General features: G+C 55.2%; 1 protein-coding gene across 1 annotated transcript in view; it reads left to right on the top strand.

The window, feature by feature from the left end:
- RUNX3 (RUNX family transcription factor 3) overlaps nt 1-19,222 on the top strand; it is a 62,449-nt gene that overhangs the window by 22,462 nt on the left and 20,765 nt on the right. Inside the window, exons 2-3 of the mRNA XM_032639675.1 lie at nt 11,191-11,465; nt 13,348-13,504. Coding sequence (XP_032495566.1) covers nt 11,191-11,465; nt 13,348-13,504 — 432 coding nt within the window. The remainder of the gene's footprint in view (nt 1-11,190; nt 11,466-13,347; nt 13,505-19,222) is intronic.

Here is a 19,222-nt window from a genome sequence, read left to right as displayed (position 1 = left end):
CCTAGAGGGGTGGGAGGGAGACACAAGAGGGAGGGGATATGGGGATATATGTATGCAAGTGGCTGATTCACTTCGTTGTACAGCAGAAACTAACACACCACAGTGAAGCAATTATACTCCAATAAAGATGTTTAAAAAAAAAAACCCACTAAGTGGACCTTAGGGCTCCCACCAGTGTCCCCTTCCCAATCACATCCCTCCTTCTCCCTCTCCCTGCCACGGCGGGGCAGGGGAACCACTCTCCTGGTCTTTGTGTTAACCATCATCTTGCTTGTCTGTATGCTTTCTGCTTTCAGTGTCATTTTCTATTTATAAGAGCAGTCATTTTGGAATGAACTGAAAGGCAGCAATAAAAGATGTGAGCTATTGAACTACTAAAATTTATTTGGAGGGAAGATCATGGAAGGTGGTCAATTCTCCCCATTTTACAGATGAGGAGACTGAGGCTTGAGGAGGCCCAAGGTCACACACTAGCAGGTAAAGATGCCAGGGTGAGAACTCAGAGCTGGTAGACCCTGCATCACAGACTGTCAGGTCACAAATGGAACTTTGGTTTCACTCTATCATTTGTTCAATAAATGTTTACTATGAGCCAAACCTAGGCTAGACACTGGTACCTGGTCCATCCTCCAGCCCCATCCAACATTTAAATTCCCTCTACAATATCCTGGCCTCAACTTGAATACCTCCCATGACGGGGAGCTCTCTACCTCTAGAGGAATGTCTCATTCTGTCTCTGCTTCTTTTCCTCATACGGAGCCCAACAGCCACTGGCCATAGTTCCATCCCCAGCATTCGTATGGTCCCCTGCCACGCATGGGCTCTTCAGAGATCTGAAAGCAGAGCTCTCAGCCCCAGGCTTGCTCTTCCCCAGGACAAAGTTCCCAGTTGCTTTAACAGTTCACCAAATGACATGGCTTCAATACTCTTCCCCATGCTGAGGTCCCTGGGGGTGTCACCTAGGCCCTAAAAGAGGGGGGTCAGGGTGACTCACCCTGCAGGGGTGGTCAGGCTGTGGCAGCTGCTGTTTCTGAGCTCCCACGGGAGCCAGAAGCCCCTTCACGACACCCTTTGAGAAGCAGTAATTGCCCCGTTTTACAGGTGAGGCGGCTGAAGCTCAGGAAGGTGATGTGTCATGTCCAGGGCCTCTCAGCCTGAACCTGACCCCAGGGCTTTGGGGCCCCAGGCTCATGCTCTGCCCTCCAGCCCAGGCTGCCTCAGGAACCCTCCCTGCAACCCTCATATAACAGCCACCTTTTTCTGGACCAAGAGGGCAGGCTCCCCTCACCTCCATGGAGCATTTGGGAGGGAAGGAGGTTAACAGTCAGACACTGGGCAAGTGTCTGAAAGCACTGGGTTCACAAACCACCTAGAGAGTCAATGCCCTTGAACTAAGAAGAAGCAGAAACTTCCACAGCCGGGGTTCAACTCCTCCCAGAGCTGAGCTAGAGAACAAATTCAAGCTCTGAGCCCTTACTCCACACCTGCCTCAAAGTTTGCATGTAGCTCTGTCCACAGGATGGTCTGTGTCTACATGCACTTGACGTGTGCCTATGGAGGCCTATCTGCGTCTACACTAATGGGTCTGTGAGTGTTGACACAGACAGATGTGTCTCCTTGTGAGCGTCTTTGCACACACATACACTTAACTGTTTACATGTGTGGCTGTGACCTAGCAGTGTTGGCCTCCATGAGGACTTGTCCACATAGATGTGTGAGTGTGAGCTGTGAGTTTGTGTGAGAGTGTGTCCATGAGAAGAGGTGTGTGTGTGTGTGTGTGTGTGCACGTACCCTGTGTGCCTTGGGTCCAGTAAGATCTTTCTGCTCCTGGCTTTCCAGCGCTCTATCCCTCACCTGCCCCTTGGGTCCTAGAGTCTGACCCTTCCTCCCCATTTTCTAGCCAAATTATAACACCTGGAATAGAGGCTTTTATTATGGAAACAATGACACAACCTAAACGTGAGTGGGAAAAAAAGGACATTACCATCACCAGGCACATTTTTTCCTAAAGAGGACCCTTAGCTGAGGCTTCCAGACCTGGGCACTTAAGGTGCCTGACAGGCCATGGTGACCTGTGGAGGACAAGACCAGAGTTGGTCCCTCCAAAGGTTTGTGCAGAGAAAAGCTAGGTTATCAGGCAGGAGCCTCAGAGTTGGGTCCGGCTGCCAGTGAGCATCCTGTGTGACCTTGAGCAAGTCTATGACCTTGCCTGGGCCTCAGTTTCCCCAGTCATAGATTAACATGGAATGCTAGAACATTGAAGATGGACAGTCCTCCTGGGGATCAAGTGTGGGCTAATACATTTCTCTCCCTGATGGGGTGTCTGAGGCCCAGAGAGGGAAGGGGCTTGCCTGAGGTTACCCAGCAAGGAATAAGGGGACGGCTCCCCTGGGGCCAGCAGCCAGGTCATAAGTCATGACCATCTTTAGGCTCCATTCAGCCCCAACTTTCTATGATTCATAGAGGATTGGAAGCCCTTTGAGTTTATCAAGGTATAAGGCACAACTGCTTCCCCAGCCAATGAGGGTAGCAGAGGAAAACTGGAGCATGAAAGAGTGAAGTCACAAAGAAGGACTTCTAGATGTTTAGGACGGAGAGTGGGGGAGGGGGGCCAGGACTCCCACTACATCCAAGGCCAGACTCAAGGCAATGACCCACACAGAAGAGCTAAAAATGTACAAGTGCAACAAACAACTCTAAAACTGGGACACCCCTCCCCCTCAGCCCTATGGGTCCGGGCCCAGGTCCACTGTTGCCCAGTCCAGGACCGAGGGACCCCTTCCCCACTGACTGGGTATGACCACGAGTACCTTCACCAGGCCTCAATTATCCCTTCTGTTATTTGGGAATAAAAAAGCCTGACCATGTGCATCACCATCCCCACTGGGCATGATGAACATGAAAGACTGCAGAATGGGGAGTGGTTCAGACACTTGCTTTGGAGTCAGAAGGACCTGACTCCAAATCTAGGCTTCCTTGCCGCATGGAAGCCTCTTTGAGCCTCAGTTTCCACGTCTGCCCAATTCACGAGGTTGCTTTAAAGTTCACCTCAGACAATATAGGTGCTCAAAAAAACACTCTCCCCAGGCCTGGGCCCATGGAAGGGGCCAGGAGACATGAGGCAATGGGCTGATGGGGTGACCTGTGGGCAGGACCAGTCATATCATTTGAGGGGCCTAGTGTAAAATGAAAATGCATGCCCCTTCTTCAAAAAGTATTAAGAATGTCAAGGCAGTGACGGCAGAGCATGAATCCAATTGCAAGGCCCTTTTGTGCGACTGCATGGGTCACGGGCCCAGGAAGCTGGCCCTGCCTGTGGGACATCTGGGGCGGCTCAAACTCAGCTCAGGTTGAGAGACTGAGGCCCTGCCACTGTGGCTTCTACCACCGCGCGGAGGGCTACCCCTTTCCCCCGGGGTTGCAGCTGGGATCACGACCGCTGGGCCCTGCCACTCTCGGTGGCCATCGGAGGCCACATAAAAGACCAACTCTTCTCCACCTCGTTCTGCCCCGTTTTTATCTCATGCCATGCATACAGCACATAGTTGATTTCTTTCCGCAAAGGGCTGCGCTTTTTTTCTTTTCCAAGGGCGACGCTGGAAAGCCATGTGGCTTTTATTGCTGTCAGGAATGTCTGAGGCGTTCCTCTACTACCACATGAAATGGAGCCGTAATCTTCCTCTGCGTAAGGCCAAAGCCCCCAGTCTCCTCAGAGCCATCGGCCTCTGAGATTAATTAAGGCTTCACAAGGACTGATAGTCATTAGGACCTTTTTGGGGCGATGGAAAATCCCTAATGGGACTGGCTGGGCCCGGGAGGCACTGGGTGGGCAGGCATGGGGGGAGGTGGCATGGAGAGAAAGGCACCCTGGAGCACAGTCAGTGGGAGGCGGTGAGAGGGGGTTCCAGACTCTGCCCCTGGCCAAAGCTGCGACCTTGAGTGAGACCCTTCCCCTCCCTCGGCCTTGGTTCCACCATTTGATAAATAGGAGATTTGGATATGATACCTCAGAGCCCTGTGGAGTCTGACATTATAAAATTCTGAATCCTGCCCACAGTTCTCATGCCAGGATTCTAGTTCTATTCCATGACTGTGACTTCAAGCAACTGATTCTGGTCCATGAGAACAAGAGCGTGGTGGTCAGGAACGTGGGCTCTGGGGCCACGCTGCCTGGTTGGAATCCTAGCTCCACAGTTTCCCAGCTGTGTGTCCTTGGGCAAATTACTTAACCTCTCTGTCTTCGGTTTTCTCACCTGTAAAATGGGGGTGATAACTGTACCTCCCCCATAAAAATATTGTGAGGTTAGATGAACTTTCACTGTTGTCAGTAACGATTAATAAAGCTCAGCATTGTAACCCTGTGGTTCCAATCCTATTCGAAAATTGGTTTTCGGACTCCTATTCTCGCCACCTGATTAAGCTTTGGAGGCATTCTGAACCTGAAAGGCCTCCTGTCTTTCCTCTACTATAGGGGATGCAAGAGGCAACAGCCACTCAGAAGAGCCCTTTCCTTAACTGCCAGAGCGGAAAGCTCCATCCAGGGCCTGGGGAAAGGCCACACCCTTCCCTGAAGCTCCCTTGGCCTCCAAGATACCCAGGCCCCTCTCACCATTCTCCTGCTCTTCCCTGCCCCCCAACAGAGGAGTCCTCTGATTTGATGGCTCTGCCAGCAAGGAGCTTGGCACCCACCCAGTGTTGTGGATGGAGGCGCTGTGACCAGCCAGCAGAGCAGAGACAGAGCCCTGCTCTGTGTCAAGGAGTCATGTTAAAAGAAGGGCCCTCAAGGGACTTCCCTGGTGGTCCAGTGGCTAGGACTCAGCTGTGGCCCCAGGTTCAATCCCTGGTGGGGGAACTACGATCCTGCCAAAAAAAAAAAGAAGAGCCCTCGAGACTTTCTTGTTTGAACCTCTCAGGTTCTGAGCCCCAAAGGGAAGAAGCTCTTTACTCTCTGAGCCTCAATTTTCCCACCTGTAAAGTGGAGAACACAAAATCTCTACCCTGCGGAAGCCTCATAAGGGTTAGTGATAATTGGGGTAGCACTCCCAGCACACAGCAGGAGTCCGACCAATTAGGGCAATTGTTAGTCATAGACCACAGAGTTCTGCCAGAATTATTTCCATTTTATAGATGACCAAAGTGAGGAACAGGGAGGGTGGTAGGAAGACCAGACCCAGTGGTGGGAGCCAAAGCCAGAATCCACTTCCCTGGCTACTGCTGGGGCCACCTCCCCTCCCCTGGCCACACTTGTGCTGAGACCACCCCTCTGCCCTCCATCCTCCCTCTCGCATTCCCAAAGCTGGGCACCCTCTCCCAGGAGAGCTACCCTCTCCCACCCTCTCTCAGGGTGGGAGTGGGAGTGGGGGGCTCCGCGCCTGCAGGGACAAGAGGGGAGCCGGCACCTCCTGAGTCTCCAACCCGGGGTCACAGTGAAAATCATCTGGGGTACTGCGGGGAGCCGGCCCAAAGCCTAGAAGGTTGGTGAAAGTGAGGCCTGCAGCGAGACGGGGCACTTCCCCTGGAGCGATGGGTCGCACCTGGCCGGGAGGGGGCACTGGAGGGACGCCCTGCAGCCCTGGCTCGCGGCTCTGTCTGTGGGCTCCAGCAGGGTGGGCGGAGGTCAGGCCGCCCGGCCGTGGTGCTGCCCCTTGGCCTTGCAGGAGCTCCGTCCAAGTCTCCCTTCTTCCTTGGTGACTCAGGTCAAGTCTCTCCCCGTTCTGGACCTCAGTGTTCCTATCTGTATACTGGGGACTACAGCTGAGTCAGCCTCCTCCCAGGAGAGTCGGTTCGGAGGTAAAAAGAGAGCAGGCTGTGGGAGCGAACAACCCCTGCACCCGCTTCCCGGAGTCTGAAGGGTCTGCTGATTTCCAAGTCCACCGTTGTTTAACAAATTGTATTGCCTCTAGCTCCCCTACCATCATCACAGCTAACTGTACTGAGCTCTTTCAATATCTGTACACTGGGCTCTTCCCATTTCTTCATTTAACCACTGGTGGGGGGAGGGAGGAGGAACGTATATAACCATTTGAGGTGCCTCCTCCCCGAATTTTGAGTCAGATTGAGCTTTTAATCTGGTGCTTGTCCTCCTTAGCCCAGAAAACCTTGAGCAATGTTTCTTTTCATTTAAATGGGCGTAACACCTACCATGTACACATGAGGATCGAAAGACGCACTTAAAGCCCAAACACAGTGCCTGGACGTGATAACACCTCAGCCAACATGGCTGTTACTTCTCTTCCTACTTTATTGTCCAGGGGACCAAGGCTCAGAGAGGTGCAGACCCTGGGCAAAAGTTACAGCCAGTTAACGGCAGAGGCTGTAGCTGTGTCCTACTCACCATGCTCTCCCCAGCTCCCTCTCCTGCCCCTCAGAGTCTGTCTGGCCCTTTCCAAAAGAGAAAAAAAAAAAAAAAACCCTGCAATTTGCGAAGCCACTTGTCCTCCTCCTCCAGCCCCACCAGCAGGAGCCTTCCTGAGAGGCTGCCCAGGAGGGACGGCCTCAGAGATGGATTCTCGGAGGTGAAGGCTCCCAATTCCGGAGGCAGCAACCCCTCAACCGTATTACTGTTTTTCATGACCCTTTCTCACTAATTATATATGTATGTTTTAATATATGATATATAGGTAGCATATATAATAAAACTTACATATGTATAAATACATATCTGAAATAAGGATACAGACAAGTCCTAGTTTAAATAGCAGCATTCTCTTTCTTTTTCTTTCACATGGAACAATTGACGGTATTTTTCATATGGTGAAACACAATACCCCTCCCCGCCAGATTGTGAAATGGAGCGATTAGAATGACCTCCATTCACAGAAGAGGAAACTGAGGCTCAGTGAGGGACAGGAATGTTCCACCTTGGGTTCCAGGGCACTAGGAAAGAAACAGCTTTCACCATGGGTCTCTCTGGAGTGGGTGTGGAGGTCGGGCTGGGAGAAACCATCAGCTTCTGCATGACTGTCCTCTGTCTATTCACTGGACTGGGGCTCCCATGAGACTCAGGATAAAGGGAACAGCCGCCTCCTGGGGAGGGCGTGAGGGCTGACAGTGCTGGCTGAGGTCAGTTTCTACTTGGGAAAGTGTCTGTGGGGAGGTAGGGGATGAGGTGAGTGGGTTTCCAGAGTGAGGGTCTGAGAGCCCAGGGGAAGGTGAGTCCTCAAGGTCCAGGCACCGGCAGCCCTGTGATGGTTGCTGGAAAACCCTCCTGCAAGCTGTCTCTGCCTGGACATTCCTTAGCTCCCCCAGGCCGCCCCCAGGAGAACCAAGGGGGACAGGATTGCCAAGGACTAGATTCCGAGTCTGGGGAAGCTTTGAATTTGGGAACTGGGTATTTCACAAATGGGAAATGTGAGGCCCAGAGAGGGGAAGGGACTTGCCAAAGGCCCCAGACAAGGAGTGATCAGGACTTATTTTTTTAGTATAAACAACAGTGCCAGCTAGAATGGATGGAGCACCACCTATGTGCCAGGCCTGTGCTAAGCACTTTACACACAATTCTATGAGGAGGCCACTGTTATTACCCCCACTATACAGACGAAACAGATGAGGCTCAGAGAGGTTTTAAGCAATTTTCCCTAGATCACAGTAGGTGGTGGAAGAACTCAGGCAGTGGAACCTCAGACCAAAGCTCCTTCCACAGCCAATGGACCTCTTAGGTTTTCCAGAGCATATACGTCCACTATCTGGCACGGCTGGGGGGTCCTCACCCCTCCCCAAGCACTGGGACTCCCTAGGAATCAGACCTGCCCTCAGAAGCACTCTCTCTGCTGGGAGGGGAGAGACGTGCAGGCACCTCACTACCGGGAGTGTGCTAGAAGCGCACTCCTAGACATTCTCCTGCAGCAGGAGGATGGTGCCCGACACAGGGTCATTCTGACCCCATGGATCCCCTTCCAGGGGTGGAGGATACTGGCGGGAGGAGTGGCTCCCAGAACCCAGACTCTGCAGGCTCCAGGTTGTGTCCCTGTTTACCCAGCTCTGGGCCAAGGTAGCTCTAGACCTCTTGGCTTCCTCCCCCTGCTGTGGACAACTTGGCGTTCCCTTAGGTGGGCTGTTTGTCCATCGGTCCCAGAGAAGAAGGAGAGGAGATGACTGTCCACATAAGATGGGGAAGGGACAGGGTAACTGGGTGTCCCAGCTTGGGGACAGGGAGCTTTCCAACTGTAACTGTCCTTCGAAAAACGGGGAGAGAGGGGGTAGGAAGAGAAGGAGAGAGAGAGGTGTGACCCTAGGTCTGTCAGTCTGGGGTGGGGACAAAGCAGGTTTGCCTTAGGTTGAAATTGGGAAAGAGCTGGTCTGTTCCTCTGTGAGTGCTCCTCAACCCCGGTGCTCCGGAACAGGACAGGAAAGTACTGTGCATTTCTGCCAGAGGGAACGTTCTGCAGCAGGTCGGAGGGCGCAGGAGCCCTCCGGTGTCCGAGATGCGAAGGCAGAGAGCGTCCTTGTCCATTGGGGCGGAGAGGGCAGCCTCTGGTCTACCACAAGGCCACTGGTTTGTCCGATACGTAGCGCACAGATGGTGAGGAATAGGGCGGGAGGTCTGTCCAGAAGGGGCAGCTTGCAGGAGGCGGCCGGCGGCGCCTGAACGCGGGACCGCAGCTGGCGCACATCTGTGCGCAGAGCCTGTCGGGGCATCTCCGCGGCTGGCAGAGTGCAGGCGTCAACTAGCGGTGGATCTCGGAACTGCTCCTCCCCCGGCGGCCCCGGCGACCTCCTACGTCTACAACCCAGGTTCCCTGGTTCTGGCGCCCACTGGCAGCGAGCGCCTTCCTTAGGGCTGGAGCCATGACGGGTCCTATGCCAGGTGCCAAGATCCACAGGAGTCCTATTCTCAGGAAACCCATTTGTAAACCAGCCGTAGGATGAGAGGGAGAAATCAGGCGGAGAGACAAGTAAGGGCATGGCTGCAAACCAAAACCATTTGACAAATCGGATTTACGAACCTCAGAGGCAGCGGGTCCTGGCCGCTCCAGGGCAGTGCGGCGTCGCCCGTCCGCCCTGGCCCCGGGCCCTACCTGGCAGGAAGCTCCCAGAGGTTGGATGCGCCAAGGTCCTGGTTCCTCACTTTCTTCTAGTTCTGCGGCTAGTGTCAGTGCTCACGTGAGCGAGCGGGCCTGAGCCCCGGCGATCTGCAACTCCGACGTGTAGGCTCTATAAAAAGGTCCAGTGATGGACATTCGTCGTCCCTGTTCTCTAAATGGCCCGAGGGACTGACGTGAGGCTCCGACAGGGGTGGGGATCAGCTTTCCAGGTGGTCGAGGTTGGGCCAGAGCCGGTCCTCCCTGGAGCGGACGCAGGGCTTGATTTCGTTTGGCAACGACGAAATGGCTCGCGATGGGCCGGGGTCAGATCCAGGGCGAGATCTCGCAGCCACCTTCAGATCCTATGCTTCTTTGCTCCCGAGGCTTGGAATCGGTCGTTTTGCACCTGTCGAGTGCCGGAAACAACGAATATCCAACCCGATCTGCAAAACGGCGGGGAGGCTCTGCACCGTTCGTTCCCCAGACTCCAGGGAGCGCATCTGTGGCGATAATTCAGTGCGAATGGCGGCTTGATCTTTCCAGTTACCCTCCTCGATGTAGCCTGTCCCTACGCCCGCTCGCCCGGCCTAGGAGGCGGGAAAGGGATTGTTTGCCTGCTTGCCGCCGGGGAATGGTTGGGCCACGCGGCCGGGAGTGGGAGCGAGGACCCAGGGCCGGCGAGCAGTGCCTCGGCAGAGCTGTCTTTGGTCCCTGCCCGCGTGGCCCAAGCGCACCGCCCGGGCAGAGGTGGGCGTGGACCCGCGGGAGCCAGTTTGCATCCACATGGTGGATGAAAATTCCCTCCTTTGGAAGAAGGGGCCCTTAGCTTTGCAGCCATTCCTGCGTTCTCTGCACAGTTTTCCTCTCACCAGGGACTCGCGTCCTCTTCCACGATGCAGGACAGTGTTTACATGCGCGCGGGGTCGGCGGGGGTCGGGGGTAAACACTCGCGTTTTTCAGGCCCCACGGCGTTTTTCGAAGACCCTCAGGCCGCCACAACGAAGAACGACGCAGCGAGGCCTGCGCGATGCTGAAAGTTATTTTGAGGGGAGAGCGGAGAGAAATGGGGTTACTCGCCCCCAAGCCGATGAGGGCGCATAAGGGACACCCTTCCCTCTGTCCCCAGGTTGGCACCGGGGCCACCGGGGCCGGGAGGAAAGTCGCGCAGAGCTGGGAGCTGCAGAGGCCTCTGGCTCGCGCGTAATCTCGTATGCGGTGGAGGCTTTTGGGTCAAAATAATTTGCGGGACAGGTAGGGGCAGTGAGAAGCCACTTTGGGGCAGCTCCCCGCTAGATGTCACCGGCCTGAGGCCCCCGCGGCCCCCAGCTGAGAGTGCAAGCTTCACAGGCCGAAAGCAGCTGGAGTGGGGAGGCCTGGCTGCGGGCGGCCGGGAAGGGCGACAGAAGAGCAGCTGCAGCCCCCGAGTCAGGAGGCGGCGGCAAATGAGCCTCTGTAGGGACTAGACGTTTTAAACAAATTCTTGGCCTCGGCTCCGGCTCCCCAGAACTCTCAAGGAGCCCCGGGGCGTCGCGCTGGGTGCCCCCCAACCCCGGGCGTCCTCGGCGGGGCGGAGCCTTCCGCCCCTCCCCGTTGGGCGGCCTTCTGCGGTCCCCGTTCCTCCCCCGCGAGCGCTGCCGAGGTGCCCGCGATGGGGGCTCCGATTGGCTGCACGACGCGTCGCTCGGGCCGGCCCCGCCCCCGCGGGCCCCGGGGTACTAACCCCTCGCGGGCGGTTTCGGCACCGCCACTTGATTCTCGAGGATTTGCTCTGGGGCTGCGGCTGCGGAGTCGGTGGGGAGGCCGCTAGCGGGCTGCGGGGGCGGGAGGCGGCGGCGGTGGCTGCACAGCCCGCGCGGGCTCCGCCGCGGCCAAGGCAACCGGGATCGCCGCGAGGGCGGCCACACGCGGGCCGCTCGCCCAGGATGCGGGACTAGCGGACAGGCTGCGCGGCCGTCGGGGCAGCGAGGCCTCGCGGCTGGCTGGCCCAGGGGAGGCGTCCCCGGGCGCCGCCCCCTGCGCCCTGAGGCCTTGGCCCGGCTGCTTCTGCTTTCCCGATTCTCGCGGCAGCGGCTGCCGAAGAGGCGCCAGCGCCAGCCACCCCCGGGGGAGCCGCGCCGCCGCCGCCCGCCCAGTGCCCTGACGGCCGCTGTTATGCGTATTCCTGTAGACCCGAGCACCAGCCGCCGCTTCACACCTCCCTCCACGGCCTTCCCCTGCGGCGGCGGCGGCGGCGGCGGCGGCAAGATGGGCGAGAACAGCGGCGCGCTGGGCGCGCAGGCGGCCGTGGGGCCCGGCGGGCGCGCCCGATCCGAGGTGCGCTCGATGGTGGACGTGCTGGCGGACCACGCGGGCGAACTCGTGCGCACCGATAGCCCCAACTTCCTCTGCTCCGTGCTGCCCTCGCACTGGCGCTGTAACAAGACGCTGCCCGTCGCCTTCAAGGTGAGTGCGGGGCCCTGGGCGGGAGGACACCGGCCCTGCGCCTTCGGGCGTCTCAGCTGCTGGAACCAGGGCCCCAGAAAGGGAGGGGCGGGGACGTGCCCGCGACCCCGCGGCTAGAGCCCAGCAGCCGAGCCACGGGCGCTTTCGGTCTCTGCGCGCTCCGGCCGGGGACTTCGGCGTTCCTTCTTGGATGCACCCGACACGGACGACTTTTAGAGGATTTGGCCCCTCCACCCTTGGGGAGCCCTGCGGAGAGATGTTGATGCGGAAACGGGCGGATGGGGCTTCGCTCTTCCCCAGGCCGGATCCCTCGGACACAGCCCTGCGAGCAGCGGGGCAGAGGAGCCCCGGGACCAGGGCGAGGACACCGGAGGCGGGGTGCGGAGGGTGGAGAGGGCCTACCCTCCTCTCAGAGGAGCAGCACCCCTCCTTCTGCACTGCTTCAGAAACACTTCCTGCTCACACCGTCAACTCCCGGCTTCTGAAATTTTACACCGGGAGGCTCTAGGCCGGGATCGGGGGCCTAAACGAACCCTAAACGGTTGCGGCCGGGATCCCGAATGTCAGGCAGAGACTGGGGGCGCTCCCACCCCTGGCAACCCCCAGTCATTCAGAGGAGCTTTTTCTCTTTGCTGGGGAGTAGGCGACTGTTTCATTTTCATTTTTTTAAGGGGGCAGCGAGATGAAACGAAAACGCCTTGGTTTTCCCCTAAACCTCTCACAGCTGCCGTGAGAAAGGGCAAGGCAGGAAGGGCCAGCGGCTGGGGGTGGCGGGTGCCTGAGGTGGCTGGAAACAGCGGCTCCTGGCAGCTGAGGCCGTCCTTGGTCCCATTAAGACGACTCCAAATTGGAAAAAGGGATGAGTGGCTCTTTGAGGTCTCCCGGGTGACATCTTAAAATACCAGTGGGGAAAATCTCCCGGGGAGAAGGGGGAGGGGGAAGCCTGTGTGACTTTAATCCTCAGATCGGAGGTTTTACTGTCACTTGGAGCTTAAAAGGAATCTTTGAAATTAAAAGAAGACAGGATGTTGACAGGAAATCTGGCCTTTTTAATCAGACCCCAAACATTTTCTCCTTGAAATTTTTACCATCTGGATCCCTAGTCCCTGCACGCGGTGGCCACGTTTAAATGGCTGTGACTGCCTTTGCAGTCTGATTCCTTTTCAAAAGGCATCTGCCTCCCCACGCTCCTTGGGATGGGGGCGTGGGAGAGACTGTATTAGGGGGGCATCTCCATCCCCATCCTGCAATTCCCAGCAGGTGCATCCTCCTTGCTATCAAAAGCCCCTCTCTCACTTTAAAGGGGTTTTCTGGACAAAACCCTCTGAAAACACCAGTTTGTTTTGCATTTTGCATTTTCCCTGCATAATGAGTTCAGGCTCTGCAGAGGCAGATAAACTGGGCCTGGGCTGCCTTTCAGGGCCACATTTTGCACCCCAAAGGGCTCTGGCGTTAATTGAATGTGGGGAGCAGTCCCGCTATTATTGATGATATTATTTTCATTTAGAGACTCGGTTGCTAGGAGCGTGTTGATTCCTCTTTTGCTCAAGCCGAAGAGAAGAGAGGAACTGCACCCCACAACCTACTGCCCGCGCTCATTCACTGCTTTCGCTTAGATTAAACCTCATTGAAAGGATAAATTGTTCAGGACGTGACTTAGCCAGCTGATCTAGGATTTGGGTGTGGAAGGTAGAGATTTTGTCCTTTGATTTTTATTGTATTGGGGGGCAGGTCGCTATTGTTCTTAAACCTCTTCTCCAACCCGCATTTGAAAAATCTGCAGTGCGCCTGGGACCTAGGGGAGCTGCCCGCCCAGCTCCTCCCCTTCTTTCCTCGGCCTCCCCTACCTTCCTAAGCTGTCCCCCTGCCCCCATGCCCTCAGGTGGTGGCTCTGGGGGACGTGCCGGATGGAACGGTGGTGACAGTGATGGCCGGCAACGATGAGAACTACTCCGCTGAGCTGCGTAACGCCTCGGCCGTCATGAAGAACCAGGTGGCCAGGTTCAACGACCTTCGCTTCGTGGGCCGCAGTGGGCGAGGTGAGCGGGAGGGAGACCGCGCCAGCCCACCTTTGGCAATGGCAAAGGCGGGGAGAAGGAAGCTGAGAGCGAGGTCTTGGGGTCCCTGTGGCAGCCCCAGAAACAGGTCTTCAGGGCCAGCTCTGTCGAAAACAGCGGTTTGGAACCCCTTAGGGTGTTACAGACCCTTTTGAGGATGTGAAGAACGTTAGGGTCTTTTGCCGGAAAAGACACAACTTTCTTCCCATTTCTGGGGTTTACTAACTTGTGAAGTCTTCCACACCTCCCCTCTTTCCCGGTTAAGCACCCCTGTCTCACAAAAGACGCTGGGAGAAGATAGTAGACTATCACTGTCTTCAAAATGGGGCCTCGTCGGTCTTTTTTGGCAGGATGCTTCGAGGCTGATTTAGACAAATCCTTGGTCTTTAGGTCCCCAGCGCCCCAACCACTCTCCCCACTGGGGTAGAATCTCCCCCACACTTTGAGGCTGCCTCTCCCCAGCTGCGGTCTCCTGAAGCCCCAGTTTCACCAGTTCTTCGAGCCTTAAGGTGGTTTAGAAAAGAAACAAATGCAGTGCAGCATGCTGAATGTTGGAAAGCATAGCTTGAAGGCTGCCGTCTCCCACCCTAGAATCATGGCTGGTGTGCCACCTTGCCTGTCTGATCTTCCTCAGGCAATATGAAGGAAGGCAGGACCAGACGCCGCTGTGGCTGCTGCCAGGGGCTGTTGAGTGGGAGGCTGCTGGGACCTGAAACCCATCATCACTTCTGGGTGGAGAAGTTCTAGAACCCCTGCTGGGGTGAAATGGAGACTTGAGGGCTCGCTGGCCCTTTAAGACCAGCCTGCTGAAAAGCGGGGAGTGTCCTTCCCAAGCACCAGCCGGCCCCTCCCGCTTAAGAAAGTAAGCTAGGTTCCCTCTGCTTCCAGTTGCGACAGAGACTGAGGCAGAATGGTACTTTTCATCACCAATAAACAAGACCTGCTTAAGGTTTTAGTTCCCTCTGAGCCGCCAGTCCTGCTCGGAAAAGGGCATCTGGGCACCATTTTTTCCTCTCCAGCCGCTCAGTGTATACATACAAATGTCAAACATATTTTGACTTTTCAGCATTAATTAAAACCAGGGCATTATTTGCATGTAATAACTGTTTACTTGTTACTTTTTATGAAACTGAAATAGTTTACATTCTTTCAAACATTTCCTGTTCCTGTTGGCTCCCTTCCCCACGCCCAGATTTCTTTCAGACGTTGCCCTTAACTGGTTGCAGGTTGATGGATGGAAAATGTTTGCTTTTATGAATTAAGCTTTCATTGCTGCTCCTAATTAGTCTTCAAGCCCCTTTTGTCATCCCCAATCTCTCAAGCCTTTTGCAACTTAATCCCAGCCCCAGCCCTGAGTGGAGAGTCGCTCGCCACTGGTTGGTGGTAGCTTGCTTGGATGCAGTTGGACGGCGGGGTGGTGGCCAGGTCCGCAGGCCCAGATGGCAGCGGCGAGGGAGGCCCCCTACAGCTGCAGCAGAAGGGGAGGTCGGTCTTGGGAGCCCAGTAAAGCACCTACACCCTCTTCTGGGAGGTGAACTCCAGAAAGCGAAGAGACGGTGATTCTCTGTGTTACTGAGACCCTGCCTGGCCCTTCTGCTGCTGAAAACGATTTCTTTGTGGTATTTATACCCACAGACCCGCACCCACCCTGCAAGGCCCACCGGGAGGGAGATAGGTTTCCAAAGCATTGTGTAGCAGCGTGTTCCTGGAGCAGGCAAGGCTGAGGCTGGGGTCATGACTCTGGGAGATGCAGGAGTCTGGGTTTATGAGACATCCTCACAGCCATTCTCTTGCCAGTCTCAGTGGTCCTGGGAGGCAGAAGAGGCCTGAGTGGGCGCTCCAATACCCGTGGAACTCGACGGGGCTTTCAGACCTTGGAGGCTCATGGTCTTCAACAGCCTGGGCTCTACGACCAGCCGACCTGGATTTCAGTCCCAGCTCTGCCAGTGACTTGCTGGATGATATTGGGCAAATGGCTTAACCTCTCTGTGTCTCCGTTTCATCGTCTGTAACATGGGGATAATAATGTTACCTCCCTCGTGGGATCTTTGTGAGCGTTAAGGAGACGGGTGCTAGCATATCAGCTGGCACATGCTGAGGGCTGGATGTGGCTCAGAGATTTTGTTACTCCAAATGCCTGGGACTGGAGGAGATCTTTGCAGTCCCTTTGAATGGTGACAGTCACTGATTTTCTGATTACGGTGTGGTTTGGGCGGGGGTGGGGGAAACCCAGAAAGTGTGAGGTGTCGAGTGGGAGAAGTGGAGGCGGCTGGCAGTGAGATAGGAGGACACAGGGGTCCTGTGGCCTGCAGCTCCGCATCTGCTGTGCCCCTCCTGCCCACTGGGAAATTCCCTCTGAGGAACAGATCGGTGGTTGACACAGACAGTTTGGGCCACTTTAGGAGGCAGGACAGGCTGGGGTTTTGGACTCAGAGCCTTTCCCTGGCTCTCTGACTTCTGCCAGAGCTAAGAAACCAGATGGAAACTTCTGCTTGTTTCCTTGCATTTTACTCCTTGAATCTGTCTTAATTCCAAGAAGATAGCTTTCCGTACAAGGTATACGCACACCACCACCCCAGAGCCCTCACGATAAGCCTGAAGGTGTAAACCAAGAGAGGGAAGGGAAGGAAACCAAGTCGTTCTCCTGCAGCGATTAGGGCCAAGGTCCCCGCCCTGCCGGACGCAGTGCCCCTTCTTACAACAAGTTTTTGCAGCACGCCCTCTACCATCCTACAATTGAAACACGCACGATAACTTAATCTATCCACCTGTGTGCATGTTCAAAATCCATATAATTCCATCGCTATAATGGAGAGAAAAAGGAAAAGTAACTTATAATGATGTATCTATTTGAATATGTAAATGTTGGGGCGAGATGACAGACACTGTGAGGTGGATGGGTGTTTGCACCTCTAGCTGAAGCCCCGTGACCCCTGCGGCCGGCCTGACAGGCCAGGTGTACATGACTCAAAGTCTGAACGTGGCACTGCCGTCAATGACATGATTCGCTGAAGCTGTGAGCAATTCTTGGCAAAATTCTGAGCAAAATTTTTTAAAAAAAAGAATTGTCTTCCCTCCCAGAAAATTCAGTACATATCAAAAGAATGTGAAAACTTTTTCCTTGTTTTATCTAAAACTGAGTTAGGCTCATGGCTCAGAGAATCTACATAAGCAAGTTTTTCCCACACGGGAAGAGTGAATAGTTGATTGCCCTGTGCAGTGCTAGACATTTGCATCCCCCCCCTGCCTTCCACATCCTACCTCTTGAGGACCACGCAGCACACATCCCCCAAAATGCTGTCTAGGAGGGGGCCACTGGCCTAGGTAAAGATGAAAACAACATGACTTCCTGAACTGCCATGACCTGGTGAAAAAGAAACCGTAGTGTGTGGAGACAGATTTGGGAGCCAACGTGTAGGTGCAGGCTTAGGGGGACCACTGGTGGGGGAGGAGTGGATGGCTTCCTGGTCGACATTGAACAAATCCAGAGGCCCCCAGAGATGTCCCCTCCCGCTGTCCCTGAGGCCCCAGTGAGTGGGGCTTGTCCCACAGGAACCCAGGCAAAGAGAGACAGGGACTTGCCCAAGGGCACACTGCCAGACCCCGCTGTATCTGCTGCTCCATCCAGGGACCCAGGTCCTGCGGGGACGCCTACGGCCACTCTCAGCCCCAAGGAGCAACTATTTCCAGACAGGACTTCTCCGCCTCCTACCAGGGCCGGTGGGAGCACCTTGATTTGCAATTCCTGGGCTCCCAGCTGATTGAGAGTTTGCCCGGGGTTCCTGCACAGTTGTCCACCTCCTTTGTCCTCTCAGCTTCCTGCTCTAAGAGAGTGGAGAGGTGGGAGGATGGGTTTGCCGCCAGGTGGAGAGAGAGGTGATGGGCGCTCAGGGAGACAGCTTTCCCCACCTGTGGTTCGTGGGGCCCCTGCCTCTTGTGGCACCTGACACTTGCCCCTCCCTCCCACTCCTGCTCCCAAGTGCCAGCCCCTCCCTTCCTCCCTCCCTGGTCTCTGTGGGTACCTGGGAGGGGTGGTGTCAGGCCTGGAACCTGGGAGGAAGCTGTTAAGGTGGGCTGGTGACCTCAGGGCAAGCCTGTGGTTTGCTGCCTGGTGGGGTGGAGGCTCCTCCCTCCCCAGGAGTAGGTGCTTAGGGTCGGTGCGAAGGGGCAGGCTCCAGTACATTCTAACCTTCCTGGGCGCTCTGCCTGGATACTGTGTGACCTGGTCAACTCATTGCCCCTCTGTGAGTCTCAGTTTTCTCATCTGTAAAATGGGAGCCGTAACCTGTGCCCTTAATTCATTTAACAAACATTTATTGAGCACCTACTATATGCCAGATGCTGTCCTAGGGGACACAGCAGTGAACAAGACAAAAGTTCTGGCCCCCAGGGAGCTTATAATCTAGTAAAGGGAGACAAAATAAAATAAATAAGTAGGTAGATTATTAGAAGTAATAAGCATTAGGAGGAAACTCAAGCAGATAGAGTGGGAGTAGGAAGGTCTATGATGCCTCAGAGTGAGCTTCTTAACCTTTCATTACCCCATGGACCCCTTTGACAGTCTCAGAATTGTGCTTTTTAAAGAATGAAATAAAATACAAAGGATGGCAATGAAAACCAATTATATTAAAACATAGCAAAACGTTTTTAAAAATTGTGATAAATGCGCTGCCTTGTTAGCTTGTTAAATAACAAGATCTAGCAACGGGTTTGATGACGACCGTGACTTTGAAGTTGTGACGAGCATGAAAGATATTTAAAGAAATCTGCAACGTCTGTAATGTGATATGTAAATATTTGTGACGTCTGTTGGTGACAAGGTCACAGGGACTGCTGTAATGCCTCTGTGGTTTGTTGTCTATGTTCATACTTAAGAGAGATGCTAAATTTCAGCTAGAGGCTAGGGACGATACAGTTGTCATGTTTTTCTCTTCCTGTCCCAGTTTCTGAGCCCGCTCAATTCTAAGAGGGATGCCAAGTTAAAAATGCCTCCTTAAAAAAAAAAAAAAAAAGCCTCCTTTAGATAAAGTGACCAGGGAGGGCCTCACTGGAAAGGTGACTTTTCAGTGATGACCTGAAGGAAGGAAGGTGAGAAACAGAGCACTCCAGGGAGCTGGCAAGTGTGGGGCACAGGGGCCCATCCAGCCCTGGGCTGTCAACCTCAACTACGCATCGGCTTGGCACCCTGCGGTACCAAGGAGGTGACGGAAGGGTCAGAGGCCCAGGGACCCCTGGAGAGGGCCTGACTGGTTGGGGGAAGGATCCAGGAGGGAAAAGACCTCAGAGTGAGGGGAAGCAGTAGGAGGGAAGGAGGGTCCCAGGAGGGGTGGGGCCTGGAGCAGGAGGCCTCTGCACTTCCTGTTTCCAGAAAGCATGGAAAGCACCCCTGTGGTCTGAGTGAGGGCCAGGTGGGTGTCTGGCCCAGAGCTCCAGGTCGGGAGTGGGTTGCATTTCCACCCCTGCCTCCAGCTGGCAGCTCTGGCAAATCCCTCCAGAGAGGCCCCACTCTTCCGCAGTTTGAGTCACACCTCAATTTAAACCCCTTCTGTCCCCCTACCCCCTTACATTCCCCCAGTCTCAGAAGCCCTTGGGTTCCTGGGTGTGGCCCCGGGAGCCTGGCTGGTTTTCTTTTGTGCTGGGTTGTCCTCTTTCTGAGGCTGGAGTTTTCCCTCCATCACCGATCAACAAATACCAGCCATG

Source organism: Phocoena sinus, chromosome 1, assembly GCF_008692025.1.
Source record: "Phocoena sinus isolate mPhoSin1 chromosome 1, mPhoSin1.pri, whole genome shotgun sequence".
Classification (NCBI taxonomy): domain Eukaryota; kingdom Metazoa; phylum Chordata; class Mammalia; order Artiodactyla; family Phocoenidae; genus Phocoena; species Phocoena sinus.
The sequence above is the reverse complement of the archived record's forward strand: the minus strand, read 5'-3'. Positions and strand labels throughout refer to the sequence as shown.